This window comes from Mobula hypostoma, chromosome 6, assembly GCF_963921235.1.
Source record: "Mobula hypostoma chromosome 6, sMobHyp1.1, whole genome shotgun sequence".
NCBI lineage: Eukaryota > Metazoa > Chordata > Chondrichthyes > Myliobatiformes > Myliobatidae > Mobula > Mobula hypostoma.
In genome coordinates, this window is record NC_086102.1 from 138,735,217 (window position 1) to 138,758,400 (window position 23,184).

The 23,184-nt window shown below is 40.1% G+C and overlaps 1 protein-coding gene across 1 annotated transcript in view; it reads right to left on the bottom strand.

The window, feature by feature from the left end:
- iqca1 (IQ motif containing with AAA domain 1) overlaps positions 1 to 23,184 on the bottom strand; it is a 190,847-nt gene that overhangs the window by 119,027 nt on the left and 48,636 nt on the right. The window contains exons 8-9 of the mRNA XM_063050029.1: positions 22,314 to 22,439; positions 7,220 to 7,295 (exon numbers count right to left, since the gene is read on the bottom strand). Coding sequence (XP_062906099.1) covers positions 7,220 to 7,295; positions 22,314 to 22,439 — 202 coding nt within the window. The remainder of the gene's footprint in view (positions 1 to 7,219; positions 7,296 to 22,313; positions 22,440 to 23,184) is intronic.

Here is a 23,184-nt window from a genome sequence, read left to right on the forward strand (position 1 = left end):
TTATGAGGGCAAATCAGAAGCCACGGTTGACAGCAGTGGTCTGAGCACTACTCAGAGATCAGAATGCTGATCTGCCAGTGAGGAAACTACCCCACCCCTGTCCCCAACGAGGAGCAGACATTCTGACTGTTCACAGCTGATGTAAGGAAAACCGTAACCAGTATCAACTCACATAAAGCTGCAGAGCCTGATAATGTATCTGCTTTGGTGCTGAAGGAATGATGCAGCCCAGTTAACAGATGTTTTAACTGACATCTTCAACATCGCTCCAGAACAGTCCACTAACCCCAGAGACTTCAAGACAGCCACCATCATCTCAGCCAAGAGAGCGACGGTAACCTGTCTTAATGATTACTGTCCAGTGGCACTGACCTCAACAATGATGTCGTGCTTTGAGCAGCTGGTTATGGATCATGTTAAACCCCTCCTCCTGCTACACTGGGTCCTTTCCACAAGAAACTGGAGTGAATTAAAGACCATCATACAGTTAAAAGTGGCTGGAGGAAGAAATATAGGAAATTAGAGAACTGCCTGAAATAACAATGATATGAATGAAGAAATTTCAAATACCACGAAGTTAATTGTTCAGAATTGTGGGTTAAGAAACAAGAGATCGGACAAAGCTTACAATAATAAATTAAAGCTGGAAATTCTCATCTGGTAGGGGTTGGCACAGAGTAATTGCAAGGTTGCAAATTTCAGAAGGGAGCTGGTAAAAGTGAAAAAGAACAATGGAAATTTTAGCAACACATACAAAATGCTGGAGAAACTCATTTGACATGGCAATGTCACATCAGCAGTTAGCAATGGTCAGTTCCAGAAATGAGTCCTCAATGAGCAATGCTCTAATGACTTGAAACATCAACTTTATTTTACTGAAGCAACAAAATGAATGAACTCAGCAGGTTGATCAGCATGCATGGGAGGAGAGGAATTGTCAAGGTTTCAGGTAGAAATCCTGCATTAGTTCTGGGTATGATATGAATAACTATAGAAAATACATGTCAGTGCAATTGGGGTACAAAGAGAAAATGAAATACTTAATAAGGAAGAGAAGACTTAACTATATTGGGTAATGGATTTTTAATCTTGTTTTGGGAGAAAATATTTCTAACTTACAGAAAATTAAGTTTGCAGACAGTTCTCAGGAATGGAAAACAACGTAACCTGGGAACAGCCTGCAATCTAGTACATGTTTAGGAAAATAACTGAGGACTTAAATAGCACAAAGTCTAGTGTAATAAGTGAAAGAGAGCTGGCTTTGAGAGGCTAAAATCGGAAAAGACAAAAGAGTCAAAATATTTGTAGATATGAATACAGAACAAAAATAGTAAACATTTAAAGTGGCACACTATAAAGATCCATAGAAGTTATTGTCTGTTAAACAAAACAAGCTATCCATTGAAAAAAAAATGCCATCAACATAAATAGCCAAGAGAAAACTGAGGATAAGGAAAAGGGCTTACAACATCTGCATGGACAGTATTCTGTCTTTTAAAATACCCTCTTTCTAACCTCACTGATTTGTTTGAAGAGATACAGATGAAATGGTCAAAAGATGCAGTTTGTTTGGATTTTGGAAAGGTCTAGAGTTGTGCTACATAATAGATTGTCAGAATATTTGTATTCATCCTGTAATGGGAAGAGGCCTTAATTGGAGCATAAATTCTCACTTAAGTAACCACTTTCTCTGCTACACATGATACATAATTCTAGGGATGTGCACAAACTTTCTAGTAAGCTTCCAAACATTTGCCTACTTATAAGGGAACTCCAGGTAAAGGAGCCATTAGGAGGTAGTGACCATAATATGATAAGTTTTAGTCTACAATTTGAGAGGGAGAAGGGAACATCGGAAGTATCAGTATTACAGTCGAACAAGGGGGACTATGGACCCATGAGGAAGGAGCTGGCCAAAGTTGACTGGAAAAATACCCTAGCAGGGATGACAGTGGAACAACAATGACAAGTATTTCTGGGAATAATACAGAAGGTGCAGGATCAGTTCATTCCAAAGAGGAAGAAAGATTCTAAAGGGAGTAAGGGGCGACTGTGGATGACAAGGGAAGTCGAGGACAGTATAAAAATAAAAGAGAGGAAGTATAACATAGCAAGGATGAGCAGGAAGCCAGAGGATTGGGAGACTTTTAAGGAGCAACAGAAGCTAACTAAAAAGGCAATACCGTGGGGGGGGGGGAGGGGAGATGAGATAGAAGGTAAGCTAGCCAACATTCAAAGGAAGATAGTAAAAGCTTCTTTCGGTATATGAAGAGGAAAAAATTAGTTAACACCAAAGTTGGGCCCTTGAAGACAGAAATGGGTCAAATTATTATGGGGAACAAGGAAATGGCAGACGAGCTGAACAGGTACTTTGGATCTGTCTTCACTAGGGAAGACACAAACAATCTTCCAGATATAATAGTGGCTAGAGGACCTAGGGTAACGGAGGAACTGAAGAAAATTCTCATTAGGCAGAAAATGGTGTTAGGTAAACTGATGGAACTGAAGGCTAATAAATCCCCAGGGCCTGATGGTCTGTATCCCAGGGTATTTAAGGAGGTGGCTCTAGAAATCGTGGACGCATTGGTAATCATTTACCAATGTCCTATAGACTCAGGATCAGTTCCTGCAGATTGGAGGGTAGCTAATGTTATCCCACTTTTTAAGAAAGGAGGGAGAGAGAAAAAAGACAATTATAGACCAGTTAGTCTGATATCAGTGGTGGGGAAGATGGAGTCAATTATAAAAGATGAAATAGCGGCATATTTGGATAGCAGTGACAGGATAGGTCTGAGTCAGCATGGAATTACGAAGGGGAAATCATGCTTGACTAACCTTCTGGAATTCTTTGAGAATGTAACTATGAAAATGGACATGGGAAAGCCAGTGGATGTAGGGTACCTGGACTTTCAGAAAGCCTTTGATAAGGTCCCACATAGGAGGTTAGTGGGCAAAGTTGGAGCGCGTGGTATTGGGGGTAGGGCACTGACATGGATAGAAAATTGGTTGGCACACAGGAAACAAAGAGTAGGGATTAATGGGTCCTTTTCAGAATGGCAAGCAGTGACTAGTGGGGTACCGCAAGGCTCGGTGCTGGGACCACAGCTATTTACAATATACATTAATGATTTAGATGAAGGGATTAAAAGTAACATTAGCAAATTTGCAGATGACACAAACCTGGGTGACAGTGTGAAGTGTGAGGAGGATGTATGAGAACGCAGGATGACTTGGACAGGCTGGGTGAGTGGGCAGATGCATGGAAGATGCAGTTTAATGTGGGTAAATGTGAGGTTATCCACTTTGGTGGCAAGAACAGGGAGGCAGATTACTATCTGAAAGGTGTCAAGTTAGGAAAAGGGGAAGTACAACGAGATCTGGGTGTCCTTGTTCATCAGTCACTGTACGTAACCTGTCCCCTAAAACCCTCACTAATTTTTATAGATGCACCGTAGAAAGCATTCTTCTAGGGCGCATCACAACCTGGTATGGAAGTTGTCCTGTCCAAGACCGGAAGAAGCTGCAGAAGATCATGAACATGGCGCAGCACATCACACAAACCAATCTTCTGTCCTTGGACTCACTTTACACCGCACACTGTTGGAGCAGTGCTGCCAGGATAATCAAGGACACGACCCACTCAGCCAACACAGTTTTCGTCCCTCTTCCCTCCAGGAGAAGGCTCAGGAGCTTGAAGACTCGTACGGCCAGATTTGGGAACAGCTTCTTTCCAACTGTAAAAAGACTGCTTAACGGATCCTGACCCAGATCTGGGCCGTACCCTCCAAATATCCAGACCTGCCTCTCAGTTTTTTTGCACTACCTTACTTTCCATTTTCTATTTATGATTTATAGTTTAAATTTTTAATATTTACTATCGATTTGTACTCGGGAGCGGGAAGCACAGAATCAAATATCGCTGTGATGATTGTACGTTCTAGTATCAATTGTTCAGCGACAATAAAGTATAAAAGTAAGTAGAGGTACAGCAGGCAGTGAAGAAAGTTAATGGCATGTTGGCCTTCATAACAAGGGGAGTTGAGTATAGGAGCAAAAAGGTCCTTCTGCAGGTGTACAAGGCCCAGGTGAGACTCCACCTGGAGTATTGTGTGCAGTTTTGGTCTCCAAATTTGAGGAAGGACATTCTTGGTATGGAGGGAGTGCAGCGTAGGTTCACTGGATTAATTCCAGGGATGGCGGGAATGTCATATGTTGAAAGATTGGAGCGACTGGGCTTGTATACACTGGAATTTAGAAGGATGAGAGGGGATCTGATTGAAACACATAAGATTATTAAGGGATTGGACACACCAGAGGTGGGAACCATGTTCCCGATGTTGGGGGAGTCCAGAACCAGAGGCCAAGTTTAAGAGTAAGGGGTAGACCATTTAGAACGGAGTTGAGGAAAAACATTTTCACACAGAGGGTTGTGATTCTGTGGAATGCTCTGCCTCAGAAGGCAGTGGAGGCCAATTCTCTGGATTTTTTCAAGAAAGAGTTAGATAGAGCTCTTAAAGGTAGCGGAGTCAAGAGATATGGGGAGAAGGCAGGAACAGGTTACTGATTGTGGATGATCAGCCATGATCACAGTGAATGGCAGTGCTGGCTCAAAGGGCTGAATGGCCTACTCCTGCACCTATTGTTTGTTGTCTATACCCATGAGCCTACTTTTGTAGCATACAACATCATATGGTTCTAATTAGGAATATGGTTGATATGGGCATGATGAGATGAATGGCCTGCTTCAGCATTTTTATTTCTATGAACTTGTGTATATCTGTATTCCCAGGAAACTGAAATGTGAGCTACCATTTCCTCCAACCTTATTCTAGTCTGCATGCTTAATGACTTACCACATGAGGATCCCTCCACTACCCCAGCCTCAAACATAAAAACTGCATTCATGTCTGAATTGTATGTTGAAAGTTTAAAATTAAGTGATGGCATCCCTTCATCTCAATGTTTTCAGCTGCTGCATTGTCATGTCCCTCCTCTAACTGGCAAGGGCCTAATTTGAGTATGAGAATTACTTCACCGCTCTTTCAAGTCAAAAGTAAAAAGTAGAACAAAGAAAAAATTGGAAGAGCAAAGACCATAACATTTCTTTGTCCAATTCCATGAATAGGCACAGTTTCAGTGATATCCCAGCTGTACTGACTAGTCCTATCCCTTCTATGGCAATAAAGAGTATCCAGGTAATCTTTTCCTCTTCAGTTCTTGCCAGATGCTCCCACTTACATACCAGCTTCTCTCACTGCAACTGTGTCCTTGATTGTTTTACAATATTCCTGGGCTTTATGGCTGCCATGCCAGTGTCTTTAAGCTACAAGTTATGGATAGGAGGTTTGCAAAACATTCAATGATATCATAAGGTAAAACATTAATTGTTAAGTTCGATTATACATTGCCGGTAATTGAGTGATGGCAATTCCTGAATTAAGCAGTGAGAGATGCTTGAGGTATAGTTGTTAATCAGATAGACTTAGTGAGAATCACTTTATCCAAATTGACACCTGGTGTTAGATTCTTAAAATTCTCTTGTATTATAATTACATTAAGTTGCATTGTAATATTCTTCTGCACTTCCTTCTGCTGTTTTCTTCAATTAGGAGCAGAATGTCTCCTGCCACTCCATAGAAACAAATGTTCCCTTCTCTCCTCACTTTATGTTATTAGAAAGTTCACATTTTTGTATATTTTCTTAAAATATCACAATTGAGATTTATTTTTAAAAGCATCTGACCACTTCTTATGTCTATAAGCAGCTCCACTTTAAAAGATCTAGGATCCCTTAAAGATGAATATGCCGTTTTTATGTTTTCCCAACACTATGCATGACCCCATGTTACCCACTGATGTCTGCAGCAGCTGAACAGCATGGGCTACTCTGACCGAGTGCAGACACTATTTAAATATGTTGCCGAATGATAAATCAAATATCACAATATCCAATTTACTTCTCACTGAGATCAATAACACCACGATGTTACGAAACTGATCCTGTGAAGGAAAAGAGGTAAGAAAATTCCAAGGACATGCACATGTCTTACTCTTCATCTAGTACTGTTGGTTTGAGAGCAGAAAAAATACATTTTAAATATTTGTGCATCTTATTCAAATACAGCAGTGAGAAATTGATATGAGGAATCATTAGCCTGGCTATGAAAATGATGCCAAATTAGGCTGAATTTGCCACTGATTTAGGCCACTGATTAATTTTCCCTCCCCTTTCCTACATAAAATGAAACTCACAACTAGGCAGTTTGGCTGACACAATTGATACATGGAGTTTTTGTTGGGAAAACTGTAACCTTCAAAATTTCCAGTGGCACTCTGCTGTTGATTGAATGTCTTAAAACCATATTATTAACAGGAAAGAGCTTAATGAGGAAACCGTCAATAGGTTTAGTCAATAAATTGTAGATTGCATTGTTGCAGCTGATAAGTTAATTCAAATTATTCAAGCTGCTGTGTTGAACAACTTATGTTTCACCTTTAAAAGGAAGTATTAGTTACTGCAATAGTAAAAAGTTTTGTTCTGACTAGCACATTCTAAATAGTATCACAGCAGTATATTTCTACTAAATCTTACAATCATAGCAGATGCAGTACAATACAGCCCACTGTGTTCATATTAGCAAAGAAACTTATTTAAACTAATCTCATTTCCCAAAAATCAATCAACATTTCCATAGGTCATAAAACATTACATGTCATTTGAATACTTTCTGCCTCTACCACCCTTCCAGGGAGTGACTTCCAGAACCACTTCCTTTTGTATCTACTTCCCTCTAATTCCAGCAATTAACTTAAATTTATAAATCCTCATTATTGACCCATTTCCTCAGAAAATAAGCAACCTTCAGTTATGTTGCCTGGGATTCTCATACATTTCGTTTTAATTAAAATTAGGAAACCTTTCTAGTCTGATATTATTTCTCTGACAATTAAGATAAGTCTGCCTTTTTACCAACTTTAGCATCCCATCTCACTGAATGAATTCTATTTATGACACTTAAGGTGAATTTCCAGGCTTGTCGACATCAAAGAAACAATAAAATTAATAAATATTGATAAAATTAAGATTTCATTGTGTTATTTCTTTTGATTTAGTTCTCAAAAACCCTGTAATATCATCAATAATATATATTTTAATAGTTCAGGGGATAGATTTAAACATGACATTAAATGTTATCATGTACATAATTCTTTTTCCTACCTTCATATGTTTTATGACCTTCTGCCACTGTTGGAAGGAAGTTACTCTGAGCCATTTTCCAACCTTCCTCTTCTTCCTGCACAAAAAAATTATTTGTACTTCTTAAAAAAAATTTGAAAGGGTTCTGCATTTTACAAGAAATCAAAATCTATTTTATTTTCCAGATTTCATTAATATAAATTCTAACTTTATCATAAAAATGAAATTTTATATTTGAAGTTAAATTCATTATTAAGCTAACAGTCTGGAGGCTGTCAAATAATTTAACCTGAATCAATATGCTGGCTGGACTGAAGCCTGCTGACAAAAATAACCATACAATTCTGGTACATTCTGGACAGATAATAAGTAGCTAGGGAGGATAATTGATGAAAACAAATTTATGGAAGAAACACAAGGTAAAGCCCAATCGCTCCTTGGTCTCAACAGTCCTAGCAAGTGGATCCTGATGAGATTTAGCAGTAGCTGTGCAGCACAGCGGCCACTTTGGCTGTTGTTGAGATTGCAGTACCGTGTTTGAGTTACAAGTGCTAAGGCTTTGTTTTGAGAGGCTTCAGCTAGCAGGTTGAGCAGTGGTAAGGAAAGGTATTTTACCTTCCACCTACAGCTCCTAACTGATGCAACAATCTGATGCAACTACAGTTGGACTCTGTCAGAAGCATCCATATGCTGAGACCATCACAGCCAGGGCTTTATTGAGGTGGTCACACTCAAGATGCAGGCAGCAGGTAATAGAACAGTACAGCACAGTACAGGCCCTTCGGCCCACGTGTTGTGCCGACCCTCAAACCATGCCTTCCATATAACCCCCCACTTTAAAATACATGAGTGACCACCAGCAAAGATTGAGGAGACAGGTAGAGAAAGCAGGATTTCCTTGTGGACATGCTTCTCGGAAGTAAGTATATTATTTTGGATACTATTGAGCTGGGGGAGCAGTTAAAGATTGACTTTCAGAGGAGAGCAGCAACAGTGACTAGGCCCATAGACCAACAGTAGGTCTGGAGACAAGGAAAGCTACAGTGACAGGGGATTTGGTAGTTAGGGAAACCGATCAGAGATTCTGTGGCATTGATCAAGACTCTGGCATGGTATATTGCTTCCTGGATACCAGAGTCCGAGTAGTTGTAGAACATTCTCAAGGTAGGGAGTGAGCCGATGGAAACCATTCTGTACCTAGGTAAAAGGGCTTAGATCTGCAGAGTGAATATAAAGGTTAAAAGGCAAAAACTCAAGGATTGAAATCTCTGGATTACAGTAAATTCAAGTTCAAGTTTATTGTCATCTAATTGTACAAATATACAACTAAATGAACCAACATTCCTCCAGACCACGGTGCGCCCTCAACACATAAAACTAAATATTACCACAATTAAGTTAATAAAATATAATTCAAAATGCATGCAAAGTGCACAGCACAGGTGACAGTAAACAGTTCGCTACCCTAGTGACAAGATCTCGGTGGTGGCAGGGTATTCATTAGTCTCAGGGAAGAAACTGCTACCCAGTCTGGCAGTTCTAGTTTTGCTTGTCCTGCATCTCCTTCCTGACACTAATAGGTCAAAGAGATTGTGGGATTGGTGGCAGAGATCGTCAACAACGCTTCAGGCTCTTCGTAAAAAAAATACTGGTAAAGGGCACAGATAGGGGGAAGAGGGAAATGCCAGGGATCCTCTTGGTGGCTCTCACTATTCTCTGTAGGGTCTTGCAGTCTGATAAAGTGCAACTTCTGTATCATACAATGATACAGCCAGACAAGACAGCAACCAATTCAAATGGTCACCGTCCTACAGGCAAGAAGAGAATCACACTAATTATTTTGCTGTCACCACAAATTTCAACACTTATCAAGATAGAGCTCTGCCACACAGGAGCATCATGAAATCACAGGAATGACTATATGCCACTGGAGAATGGATTTTCTCAAAGGATAGGTCAAGCAGCATTGACAGAAATAAAAATAAAGCAAAAGTTTCTGATCACTTTCTCTTTCCACAGGTACTGCCTGACCTACTATACGTTTCTAACATTTTCTTTTTTTTAAAAAAAAAGACTTTCATTGCTAGTTATGAGTAGATTTTTGCTCTCACAGGAATGCAACTCAGGACGAGCTTTCAATATCTCAAGAACTGTTCTTCCTGAGTAGAGAGATGCTGCACAAGTTCAGGCTGCCTTCTAACATGAATAAAGCAAAGCCAAGTGCAAAGAGGTTGCACTCTTGCAGGAATAGCATTCCTAGCATGAAACAACTTGTTTGACCTCAGCAACATGCCTTCTCAACTCAAAAACCATCACCTGCTGGAGACAGCAGAAAGCTATCCTCAAAGAGGTAAGTGAGCACATCAGGGAAAACAACATTTCTGTAACTCAACATCTCCATATCCCAACATTTCTGTAACTCAACATCTCCATATCCGGAAGTTGAAATCATGGTAGAGCAGTCTGGGTGCCTGCAGATCTTTTCACCATTGGAGTGCCAATGGAGTGTTCTGAGAGATTACCAGTCCCACTTCTGTTCTCGGGGATCATTCTCGCTGCATACTCCACAGCTATTTCACCCAAAAATGATGGCTAGTATGATCTAACACAATAGCACAAAAAACTGCATTAAAAGAGACAAGCTCTAAGAACTTGTTATCTTCAGACTCCTATTAAATTCAATGTATTTTACAGTGGGTATATAATATCATTGATTTCACACCTGTCGTAGAAAGACTGAATCATTACACCATACAATACACATGCTGTTATAGTCAAGTGTTGGCTTTAGTCTTTATGCTGTTAAAAATTGATGCTCAGATTTAATTAAAATGTTATTTAATTTTAATTAAACAAGATTAAATTAATTAAAAATTTAGACATTTGGAACATTATTCTGCTTCCTAAAAATTTCAATCTTTTGATGGTCAATTATTGCTCCTCAATAACAGCCTTATAATCCTTTCCCATAAACAACTTGTGTGTAAACTTTAGTAAGAAGTCCTGCAATGCTGTCATGATAAAAACAATCAGTGCTGGAAACATTCAACAAGCTCAGCAAGAAATGTAGAGTGAAAAAAGCAGAGTTCACGTTCAATTCCAAAATCTTCCGACAGACTGAATAAAGTTATAAAGTTTTATAAAAATCATAAAAAAGTTATAACATTTTATAAGTGAGTTATAAAAATGCAGAAGACAGAATCAAAGCACGATCAATGATTGGGCAGCATCAGCAGAGATAAAATGTTTAATGGTTTCTTGTTTGAGGAGGATGGTAACAGTACAAGCATATAAATGAAATATAGGTCTAGATGAGTTGTAAGTGGGAGTTGTGGAAACAGTCTGGCATAATGAATACGATTTGGTAATCACCCTGTCAGTAAGGATGAAAACCATTTGTTGCAGATAGTTGAATTTGATTTTACATTCATAACGTATGCAGTATATAGCTGCACTGCACCAATGACATTTCTAATGGAAAAATTACTTCCCTTTGATGAAATTTCTCTTTCCTCAACTCTCTAAATAGACACTTTTCTGACTAAACTTACAATAGATTGTTTGCTGTGTATCTATCATGCACTACTCCAACTTTAATACACAGGCTGACGTGCTGTTTTCAAAACTCAGCATTTATATGTGTAACACTCTAGTTCCGTCGGCTGCGTAAGTCTAGAGGTGACACTCTCTGGCCCTGTCAAACGTGGGAGATTGAAGTGCAAGCCCCCCAAATCCCCATTTGTGTGGATGCTGTGTGAAACAGTATGTTACCCTGTTACAAATAAGTACCACGTAATAATAGCCAGTATGCTGCATAAAAGTAAAAGATTTAGTTTTATAATTCTTAATTTGACTAAAGGGTTAGTAGAGAAAAAGCAAAAAAAAAGAAAAGGGCCAATTTTAATGAAACAGTCTAATGTGCACAAGTTGGAGCTCACGGTTTCCCCTTCGCCGATCCTCCTTCGATCTCCCCGGGCTTCATCGAATCACGGCCCCACTCTAGGTCGACTACTCCAACCTCTTCCCTCTTCTCCCCTCTCAAAAGCCCCAAGCCCAACCTTAGTGTCGCTCAGCAGAGAAACCTCCCCTGAATCCATTCATCCCAGTTGGATGACACACATTTCTCCCATCTCTTATCTTCAACAGTAATCCAAACAAGCAGCCTACACAAAGAACGGAAAAGCATAACAGAGAAAAAATATGAACCATGTGAACCAGGGCATTACATATGAAATGGTGGAATTCAATGTCAAGTCCAAAAACCCTATTCAAAAGATCAGGCTCTGTTCCTCAAGCTTATATTGAGATTTGTTAGCCTAGTGTTCCATTCTCCCCTCTAGTTTTTTTTCTCTCTGTTTTCTAAAACGTCTTTATCCCTATTTTCTCTCACTTCTGATAAAAGACCATTGATCTGTGATGTAAATTGATTTTGCACCATTGGTGCTATGAAGCCTGTTCAGGATTTTCAACATCTTTTTATCAGATATTTAATATGTGGGTACTTAGCTTCTGAGACACTGACACCCGTTTACCCATTTATCCTGCACTTGCAGATCTAAATCGATTACGTCTTAACTCTTGTTTCAAAACCATCCATTGCTTCATTTCTCTCTGCTTCTGTAATTGACTATAGGAATACAACTCTTTAAAAAAAAAATTCCCCAGTTCTGAAGCAAGAAACAAACTGCTGGAAAAACTTAATGGGTCAGACAGAATCGGTGGAGGCAAAGGGATAGTTGACAATTTGGGTCAAAACCTTGAATCAGGACTGAAAGCAAAGGGCAGATAGCTAGTATAAAGAAGCAAAGGAGAGGGGTGACAAGAATAATAGGTGCAAAGAATGGAGTGTCCAAGGGGACCTGTGTGGATTAGAGGAGAGCAAAAAATGTGGTTCCAGCTCTGAACGCTTGATCACTACAAGCTTCAATGGTTCTGCCATGTCTCTTTTGCAATAGCCCTGAGATGTAGAATTACATTTCTTAGCTTCTCTGCCTCTTTATATCTACTAACAAACCCCCCCCCAAATTATAGAGTGGATTAAGGCCCATTGACCAAGATATGAGATATTTGCCCTGATGTCTCCTGAAATGGCTAGATATCAAGTTTGATAACGTGTCTGCGGTACACCTTATGATAATTTTTAAGTATTTCAAGTGCTAAATACAGTGCCTATAAAAAGTATTCACCCCCTTGGAAGTTTACGTGTTTTACTGTTTTATTGCTTCATGCTTGGGGTCATTGTCTGGCTGGAAAACAAATCTTCTCCCAAGTTGAAGTTCTCTCGCAGATTGCATCAGGTCTTTCTCCATGATTTCCCTGCATCTTGCTGCATTCATTTTACCCTCTACCTTCATAATCCTTCCAGAACCTGCTGAAGTGAAGCATCCCAACAGCATGATGCAGCCACCACCATGCTTCACAGTAGGGATGGTGTGTTTTTAATGATGTGCAGTACTCAGCTTACACGAAAAAGCTCAATTTTGGTTTCAACAGACCATAGAACCTTCTTCCAGCCGACTTCAGAGTTTCCTACATGCCTTCTGCAAACTCTAGCTGAGATTTCATGTGAATATGTTTTTTCCCCAACAGTGGCTTTCTCTTTGCCACTCTCCCATGAAGCTGCAACTGGTGAAGCACCCGGGCAACAGTTGTATGCGCAGTCTCTCCCATCTCAGCAACTGAAGCTTGTAACTCCTCCAAAGTTGTCATAGGTCTCTTAATGGCCTCCCTCATTAATCCCCCTCTTGCACGATCACTCAGTTTTTGAGAATCCCCTGCTCTAGGCAAATTTACAGCTATGCCAGATTCTTTCCAGTTCATGATGGGATTGACTTAACTGTACTCCAAAGAATATTCAGTGGCTTAAAAGTTTTCTTGTATCCACCTCCTGGCTTGTGCTATTCAATAACCTTTTTATGGAGTTGCTTGGAGTGTTTTTTTGTCTTCATGGTGTAGTTTTTTGCCAGGATACTGACTCACCAGCAGTTGGACCTTCCAGATACAGTTGTATATTTACTACAATCAACTGAAACACCTTGACTCTCTATTTGGAGATATGGAGGTGATGTTCATTATGTGACTCCTAAAACTAATTGGCTACACCGGTGATGATTTTGTGTATCATATTAAAAGGGGTGAATACTTATGCAATCAATTATTTTGTGCTTTATATTTGTAATTAATTTAGATCACTTTGTAGAGATCTGTTTGCACTTTAACACAAAAGAGTCTGTTTCTGTTGGTCAATGTCAAAGAGTGTCAAAAAAGCCTAATTAAATCCACTGTGATTCAATGTTGTAAAACAATAAAATATGAAAACTTCCTGGGCTGGTGGTGGGTGAATACTTTTTACCAGCACTGTAAATACATCTTGTTGTTCTTGTTGATTATTTTATGAAATGGAGTGAGAATGGGAAACTTCAAGATTTGTAAATGTTGGAGTTCTGCTAATTCCATTAGGATTCAATTTTGTCTGTGGGAGAAGAAATTGTTGAGTAGGCCAAATAATGTCTGAAGTGGAGTTCACCATTCCTGATAAGGAAAAGAATTCAACAATCCAAAATTAGCCCAGATTAGTAAATCTGTATTTGGCAACATGTTGTAATTGCATGCATATAAAACTCAAAAAAGCTTCACTTTCCATCAGCAGGATACACTATTTATCTTCATCTTAAAATAAATGTGATAATCATATTCATGCATCTTTCATTTCTGAAAAGGACTGTTTAAAGTTTCCTTGTTTATTGAGATGTTTACTTTTACACTATAATGGACTTATGTTTGTATTTCTCGTGTTTTTCTTGTCAAAATTTTGTATAATTTATGCTTTGCTTTTGAACACTACTTATACGGTGGTATGTGCTTGTAGTGCTGCTGCAAGTTTTTATTGCACTTGTGCATGCGATAATGAACTTGACATTGATGTTGATATTTTGATGAAATTAAGCTTGGTAAAAAAGCTAATTTCCAGAAACACGCATACTACCTAGGATTTCAACCAACAGCTAACCCCTACACCCCCCGCCAACCCCATCCACCCGCCTGCATGGCACTAGGATGCCTCTATATTCATGGCAATCAATAAATAAAAAGTTGCAATGGTAAAGGATTTAGCTTTAAAAAAAAAAGCCTTTGGCTGTAGAAAAACTTAACATATGCTGTAGTTGAGTTTTATCAGCTTCTATATCCACAACATTCACCCATTTATGGACTGAATTTGTTCTTTTCTTTGGCTGGCAGACATCAAAATTATGTTGTTTTTGGCTGAAAGTACAATCTGAAAATTTTCCTAATCTGGCAGTTGAATGAAAGCAAGGAACACAAATCTGCTGCTCTCCCAGAAAATGACAGTATTCATTATTGATCATTCCCCTTATCCAGTGCCCTTGCTGTGGCTTGTAAGCCACCATTCATGAACAGAATATGCAGCCTAAAGCCTGAACTACATCCAGAGCCCTTGATATCATTTGAGCTCTTTCTATTGAAAAATTAGGTTTCACCAACACCAGGATAGCACCCCATAGGATGATAGAGACAGAGAAAACTAAATGCATAAGAAGGTTGAATGATGATATTTGCAAGACCTGGTTTGATTTATATATTTACCTGCACTAAAAGACTACAATTTCAATAGAACAGGAAGGTAAAGATGAAGGGAGAGCCTGCCACTGTGCACGGAAAATGTTGCACAAGTTTTCTGTGTTTTGGATGTGGACTTGTACTATGGACTTCTTTTGGTCTTATTGTCTTTTTGTACTCTGCGTTTTTCGCCCGATCATTCTTGAGTTTTTTATGCAGGTGGGTGGATTTGGGGGGTCAATGTGGCTGTTCTGTACTGTTCCTTTTTTTGTATGGGGGGTAGATTTGGAGGTGATGTGGTTGTTCCACTTGTTTTTTTTGTGCAGGGAGGGATGATTTGGGGGATGATATGCCTGTTCCGTTTTTGTTTGCTTTTTTATGGGGAGGGGGATTTGGGGGTTGACGATCATTCTGCCTTTCTTTTCTTTCTTGGTTTCATGGCTACCTGGAGAAGAATTTCAGAGTTAAATGAATCTTTGAACAATACTCCAATTGCCATCTTTACCTTCTCTGTGCTATTGTAGTCTTTTAGTGTGAGTAGATAAAAGAGGAGGTAGACACAAAGATGCAATCAAAACAATGTTCTTTTGATTACATCTTTCCCTCTAATCTTCTGTGAAGAAAGAATAATGCCAGCGTTTGCACTCTTGCCTTTATGGTCAGGGCACTGAGTACAGGAGTTGGGATATCATCTTACAATTGCACTGTTCTGGTCACCTAGCTATATAAAGGATGTCAATAAGCTAGAAAAGGTGCAGAAAAGATTCACACGTTTGTTAGCATAGCAGTTAGCACAGCAGTTAGCACAACTGTTTAGAGTGGCAGCGATTACTGATTGGTTTTCAATTCCCACTGCTGTCTGTAAGGAGTTGGTATGTTCTTCCCACGAGCAAGTGGGTTTTCTCTGGTGCTCTGGTTTCCTCCTACTTTTCAAAAACGGAGAGTTAGCTAGGGTTAGGGTTAGCAAGTTGTGAGCATGCAATGTTGGCACTGGTTTTAAAGATCTTTATCTTTTACTGGGACTGGAACACTTGAGACTGTTTAGGCTGGGGTTTTTATCCCCTGAAATCCAGGAGGGGGAGGTGTGAACTTATTAAATCATGAGGGGCATAGATATGATGAATGGTTACATTGTCTTTTTCCTTTTGGTAGTGGAATCTAAAAATACAGGGCATAGATTTAAGACGAGAGGGGAAACATTTAAAGGGAACATGAAAGAGCAACTTTTTCTACACAGAGTGTATTGGGTATGTAGAACAAGTGGTACAGGCAGACACAATGACAACATTTAGAATAGATGTTGTCCATGTGGACCACAGCAAAGCCTTTAAAAAGATCTTGCATTGTAGTCTGGCCTGGAAGGTTAAATCACATAGGATCCAGGATGAGCTAGTCAGTTGGATACAAAATTAACTCAATGGAAGAAATCAGAAGGAGGTAATGGAGTGCTGCATTTCAGATTGGAGGCCCATGACTAGAGGTGTGCTGCATGGATTGGTGCTGGGTCCTGCTTTGTCTGTCATGTAAATTAATGATTTGGATTAGAATGGGTAGCATGATTGTAAAGTTTGCAAATAACATCAATATTGGTGATGCAGTGGACAGTGAAGAACATTTTCTAAGGATAGAATGGGGTTCAGAACAATTGGAAAAATGGGCAAAGGTGTGGCAAATGGAATTTAACTCAGACTGGTGTGAAGTGATGCATTTCAGGAAGTTAAACCAGGAGAGATTATTTATTTTAAATGCCAAGGATTTTGGGAGTGTTTTACAACAGAGAGATCTAGGGGTTGAAAAGAGGAAACATAGATAGACAGAGTAGTGAAAGGGTATGGCAAGCTTCCCTTCATCAATAGGGGCATAGGTTACAAGAGTTGGAATATCACATTACAACTTTACAAGATGTCAGTGAGACTGCACTTGGAGTGTTGTGTGTAATTCTGGTTCCCATACCAAAGAATGTTACACTATGAAGCTGGAGAGGATAAAAAAAAAACAATTCATAAGGTTTGAAGTGTTTAAATTATAAGCAAACGCTGGATAGGCTGGGACTGTTTTCTCTAGAAATGAAGGAGACTTATAGTGGCTTATAAAATTATGAGCAGCATTGATAGGCTAGATAGTGACACAGTTCTTTTTTCAGAGTAGGAACTAGAGTATAGGATTAAGATGAGAGGAAAGATTTAAAGGGGATCTGAGGAGCAATGTCTTCATACAGGGGGTGGTACATCCATAGGACAAACTGCAAAATGAAATGATAATTACAATGGTTATACAATATTTGAACACTTACATGGATAGAAATAACTTAGAGGAGTATGGACCAAATGGAACTACTTTAGACAGGCACATTAGTTGGCTTGGACAAGTTAGGCTGAAGGGTCTGCTTTCCATGCTTTATAACACTGTGACTCAGATTGGACTTCTGGGCATTCCATCTTAATTAGTATCAGTGAAACATCAGAGCTTTAACTTTTCTATCAGAATATCCAAAGTCAGAATGTTCTTGGATATCACTCCAGTTCTCAGATGGCTACACTGGCTTCCTGTTTATCATTGACTTTAAAATATTACTACTGGTTTATAAAGCACTGCATGGTCTCTGATCTCTTGCTGCATTATGAACTTCCCCGAGCTCTCAGGTCGTCCGTGGTGGGTCTGCTTACTGTTTCCAGGGTCAAAACTAAACATGGTGAAGCAGCTTTTAGTGACTTTCACTCCACATATCTAGAATAACTTTACAGAGGATCTTAAGTTTGCCCCAACTTTAAGCTCTTTTAAATCAAGGCTTAAAATATTTCTTTTTGCTGTAGATTTTAATTAGAATCTCCTGCAATCTAACTTCTATTTATTTATCTATCTATTTTAATGTGATTTACTCACTTACATATTGTCTAAAATTTGATGTTTGATTTTTATATCTTGTTCTATGTAAAGCAGTTTGAACTACCTTGTATTTGAAAACTGCTATACAAATACACTTGCTTGCTTGGATTGAAAACACCCTTCCACAAGGTGAACAAAAACAGCTCAACATGCTTTCATAAACCAAGCTCCAATGACAAAAAGATAACCAATAGATGGTAGATAGAAAAAGCATAGGGGAATAATAAAAGTCAAGCAACTCCTACAAAGCTGCAATTATGTGTGGATTTTTTCAGCACTGTCAAGACCAACTATATTGACAGAATGCCTCAGCAGCACAACTCACCAACAAACACAAAGACTAAGACATCACTTTGCTGTCACTGAAAAGCATCTTTCACATCAAATCCTTCCTGCACGTTTGGAACCTCATGAGTCAGGCAGCATCTTTGGTGGGGAATGGATAATGGATGCTTGGGCGCCATGACAGCTCTCAATTCAAAACATTGACTGTCCATTTTTCTCCTTAGATGCTGCTTAACCCGCTGAGTTCCTCCAGGTTTTTATAAGTAGCACTTAGATGGGTATATTGTTCAAAGAATCAAAGAGTGGCTTTGGTGCTTAGTACATAGAATATATTAACTTTAAGACACCAGGAATGAGGTTGGTCAATGCTGGCATTGAGATCGGACCTAATGAAATGAAATGCAACAAGTCTCAGGAGCAGGTGGCATCTTTGGTGAAAATATTGCAGAAAGGAACTTCAGCATAGATTCACAACCTAATCACTCACAGCTGGGAAGACAAGGGCATGCAATCTGACATCAGACACATAGTCACCTTCAATAAAAAAAAAACTAGACCATATTTCACGGTCATCGAATTGAGATTGTGGTAAGTAGATACTTTCCCAGTGAAAGATTTTCTGTTCAATTGAAGATAGCATATTGAAGATGATATCTCATATCTCTGAAGAAAAGGTCTCACAGTTCTGATCACATCCTCCTGCAGAATTATAACAATGTTCACAAGCTTCCCTCCATTTCTTCTAGTTATTGAACTTGCTGGCCATAAAAACAGTTTCTTGAACACCGTGTATCCCACCAAAATCTCAAATTCTCTAACAATCTTACAATATAAATGCTCAAGAAAGAGTTTTAGTAAACTGGCTGCATATAAATAAAATGAGGGTTTTAAGAACAGCCCTGAAAATCATAGTCTCACACAGCATGGAAAAAGGCCTTTAATCGTGAATCATCCATGCCAACCAAGAGGCCTATCTCTGATCCCATATTCCTGATTATGCCCAGATTCCTTTCAAATTCTTTTTAAATCTATGTACCTACCAAAATGCCTATGAAACTCTGTAATTGTGCCTTCCTCTTCCACCTCCTTTGACAGCTCCTTCCATCTACCAACCATCTCTGAGTAAAGAACTTCCCTTCACATCTCCATCATGAGAAAATCTGCAGACACTGGAAATCTAAGCAACACACACAAAAAGCTGGAGATGCTCAGCAGGCCAGGCAGCGTCTATGGAAAAGAGTACATAGTCAAAGTTTTGGACCAAAACCCTTCATCAGGATGGAAAAAAAGACAAGAAGTGAGAGCAAGAAGGCGGGGGGAGGGAAGGAAGAAGTACCAGATAGTAGGTGGTAGGTGAAACCAGGAGAGGGGTTGGGAAATAAACTGCTGGGAAATTTTTGGTGAAAGAGATACAGGGCTGGAGAAGATGGAATTTGACAGGAGAGGGTTGAAGATCATGGAAGAAAGGGAAGGGGGAGGAGCACCAGGGGGAGATGATGGGCAGGTAAGGTGATAAGGTGAGAGAGGGAAAGGGAATGGGAAAGGGACAAGGTGGGGGGAGGGGAGGGGAAAGAGAGACAATTACTGGAAATTCAGGAAATCATGCCATCAGGTTAGAAGCTGCCAGATGGAATATAAGGTGTTGATCCTCTCATGGCAGTAGAGGAGGCCATGGACTAACATGTAGAATGGCAATGGGAAGTAGAATTGAAATAAGTGGCCACCGGAAGATCCTGCATTTTCTGTAGTTATTCGGCGAAGTGGTCTCCCAATCTACTGGACGCTGGGTCTCACTGATATACAGGAGGACCCACCAGGAACACTGGATACAGGAGATGACTGCCACCCCACTAGCCTTTGCATCCAGCAGAAAATTCTCCATAACTTCAGCCATCTCCAATGGGATCCCATCACCAAGCACATCTTTCCCTCCCTCCCTTCTTTCTGCTGGAATTTTTCCCTACGCAACTGCCTTGAACATTTGTCCCTCTGACTTCCCTCCTGGTACTTATCCTTGAAAGTGGAACAAGCGCTACACCTGCCCCTACACTTCTTCCCTCACTGCCATTCAGGGTCTTAAACAGTCTTTCCAGCTGAGGCAACATTTTACCTGCGAGTCTGTTGGGGTCAGCTACCATATCTGGTGCTCCCAGTGTGGCCTCCTATATATCAGTGAGACCTAAAATAGATTGAGAGACAGCTTCACCGAGCACTTACTCTCTGACTGTCAGGAAAAGCAGGATCTCCGGGTGGCCACTCTTTTCAATTCTACTTCACATTCCCATATGCCAGTCCTTGGCCTCCTCTACTGCCATATTGAGACCATGCTCAGGTTGGAAGAGCAACACCTTATATTCTCTCTGGTTAGTCTCCAACCTGATGGCATGAACATTGATTTCTTGAACTTCCAGTAATTGCCCCCACCCCCTCTCATTCACCACTTCCCCATTCCCTTTCCCTCTCTCACCTTACCTCCTTACCTGTCCATCATCTCCCTCTGGCACTCCTCCCCCTTCCCTTTCTTCCACAGTCTTCTACCCGCTCCTGTCAGATTCCACCTTCGTCAGCCCTTTATCTCTTTCACCATCAACTTCCCAGCTCTTTACTTCATCCCTCCCCCTCTCCTGGTTTCACCTATCACCTACTACCTGGTACCTTTTCTTCACCTCCCCCATGTTCTTGCTCTGACTTCTCATCTTTTTTTCCAGTCCTGATGAAGGATGTTGGTCTGAAATATTAACTATTTACTCTTTTCCATAGATGCTGCCTGGTCTGCTAAGATCCTGCAGCATTTTATGTGTGTAAGGGTTTCTTCTTTTATGTTACTACTAAGGTGAATAAAACGGCTTCTCTGTACTGTTAACTACTGAGACAGTGGTTCTCTTTAGCAGTATGTTTGGATTATAATTAGTGATAACGGGATGTATTCATTTGTTAACCAATTGGAATAGATGTTATTCTTTCTGTCTGTGTGAAAGCTGTCGGTTTGTGCGAGCTTCGGGGGAGAAGGCGCGAGGAGGATGAAGAGAGAAGACGTGGCTTGAGGAGACGGTTGCCGGACCCGCTGGGCCTGGGCTCGGGGCTGGAGCCCAGGGGTCGACGACGAGAGAAGGAGAATCAGCGAAAGGGAATCCGTGAGCTCCAAGGTTTGTGCCCTGGACATGTTTATGAGATTATTGGTGCCTTTTACTTGTTTTCCTTTTCTTTTGTTTTTCTATTAACCCCACACTTAAATATAAAATCTTAATCGTTTAACCACACATTGTGGACTGAATGTTATTTCGGGTTACTGATGTTACACAGGGGACACAACACACAGCATCTACACAAACTTGATTACCCAGTTTGGCGGGGCCGAAGGCTGCTCCCCCTAGACGGAAGCGAGCTGAGCGGGCCTGAGGCTTACCGGGGCAACATGTGTGTTGCTTCACATCTCTTTTAGGTGTTTCCCCTCTCATCCTTATCCTACATCATTTAAGTTTTTGACTTGCCTCATCTTCAAAAAAAGACTGTGACTACCTATGTTCCTCATAATTTATAATTATAAGTTCTATAACATCACCCCCCAGCTTCCTATGAAAACATTCCTAGCTATCCTTTTGCAAGTAAAACCATCTATTCCACCAATGGCTAGCAATAACTAGCTGGTAATAGCAATGGATAGCTTAGAGCATAAAATGTCTTGACTATCTTTTTATTGAGCACAACAGAACATCTAAATTATATTGGTGAAATCAAAGTTTGAAAAAGTTGCAAATCTGAAAAGGAAACAAAGAATACTGGAAACAATCTACCCCTTTTAGCATGGTAGTGCACAAGGCATGTTAAAGTATACTACCACTGTGAAGATGGAATTTCATCCCCACAAGGTTACTGCAGTGGTCACTCCTATTGATACTATTGTGGACAGATGCATCCATGGTAGGAAGATTGGTCCCTTTCAATGCTTTCCTCAGTACTTGCTGTAAACCCAATTAAGCAGCATCTTCCCTTAGCTCTCAGCCAACCAACCAACCTAGGCCAGGCGATGGACGTTGAAGTGTAGTACATTCCGAATCTTTGCCACTCCCAAGTGGTGCTCCAGACAGAGTAGTATTGATTCATCAGAGAAGAGAAAGAGGTAGGTGAGAGAGATGAGGTGAGAGTAACCACCATCGACATGAAGGCAGAATTTGATCATGGAGACCTTGCTAAACTGAGGGTGTGATTGATAGGAGAAACCTCTGTGAGATCATGCAAAAGAAAGAATATCCTGTTCAAAACCCAAGCAACATAAAATTAGATGTTGGACAGTCCAATTAACCCTGAATGCAAGAGTCAGAAACCACAAGAATATTTAAGCCAGAGCCTAAATTTGTACCAATACCTCTTTATCAGGTTTTCCTTTCCTTTTTTTCTTCTTTTCCTTTTTGTCCTTTCCACTCTTCTTCTCCTTCTTTTCTTTATCTTTCTGTTTCTTTTTCTCTTCTTGTGCAGCAAGTTCTTGAAGCACCTGTGAAAAAAGTTGATATTATTCCTGCAGCTAAAAGCAAACTGTTGAAGGAACTCAGTGAGTCAAGCAGCATCTGTATGGGGAGAGAAAATGTCAATGTTTTGAGTCAAGATCCTACATCAAGACTGAGAGCAAAGAGGATAGATAGCCACTATAAAAGAGATTAGAGATGAGACAGGGTCTGGTAGATGAGAGGTGGATTGAGGAGAACTGAAGGATGATGGGCAGAGGAGACAGGTCAGAGAGGAAGGAATGGTGGTAACATGGAAGCGGATAAGGGGAAAATAGAGGAACAAACACAAACACTGTAGGAACTCAGCAGGTCAGGTAACATCTATGGAGAGGAATGAACATTTGACATTTTGGGCCAAGACCCTTCATCAAATAAAGGAGGTAGTCAGAGCCAGGTGAGGGCTGAGGAGGGTGAAGATGGAGACAGAGGCTGGAGGGCGATATGCAGGTTCATAAAGGCTACAAGTGCTAGATAAAGAAAGTGATAACGGAAACCATTGGGGGAGAGATAATAGGCAGATAGGAAGAGAAATCAATGGGTGCAGTGTGGATAAAACCGAGAGGCTGAATGGAAAAGGGAACAAATACAGGAAAACTGGAGAGTGACAGAGGAAGGCAAGGGGAACCTGAAATTGGGAAAAAAAAAATCAATATTCATAATATTGGGTTGTGGACTACTCAGGCAGAATATGAGGTGGGGTTTTTCCAGTTTACTTTAGGCCTTACCCTGGCA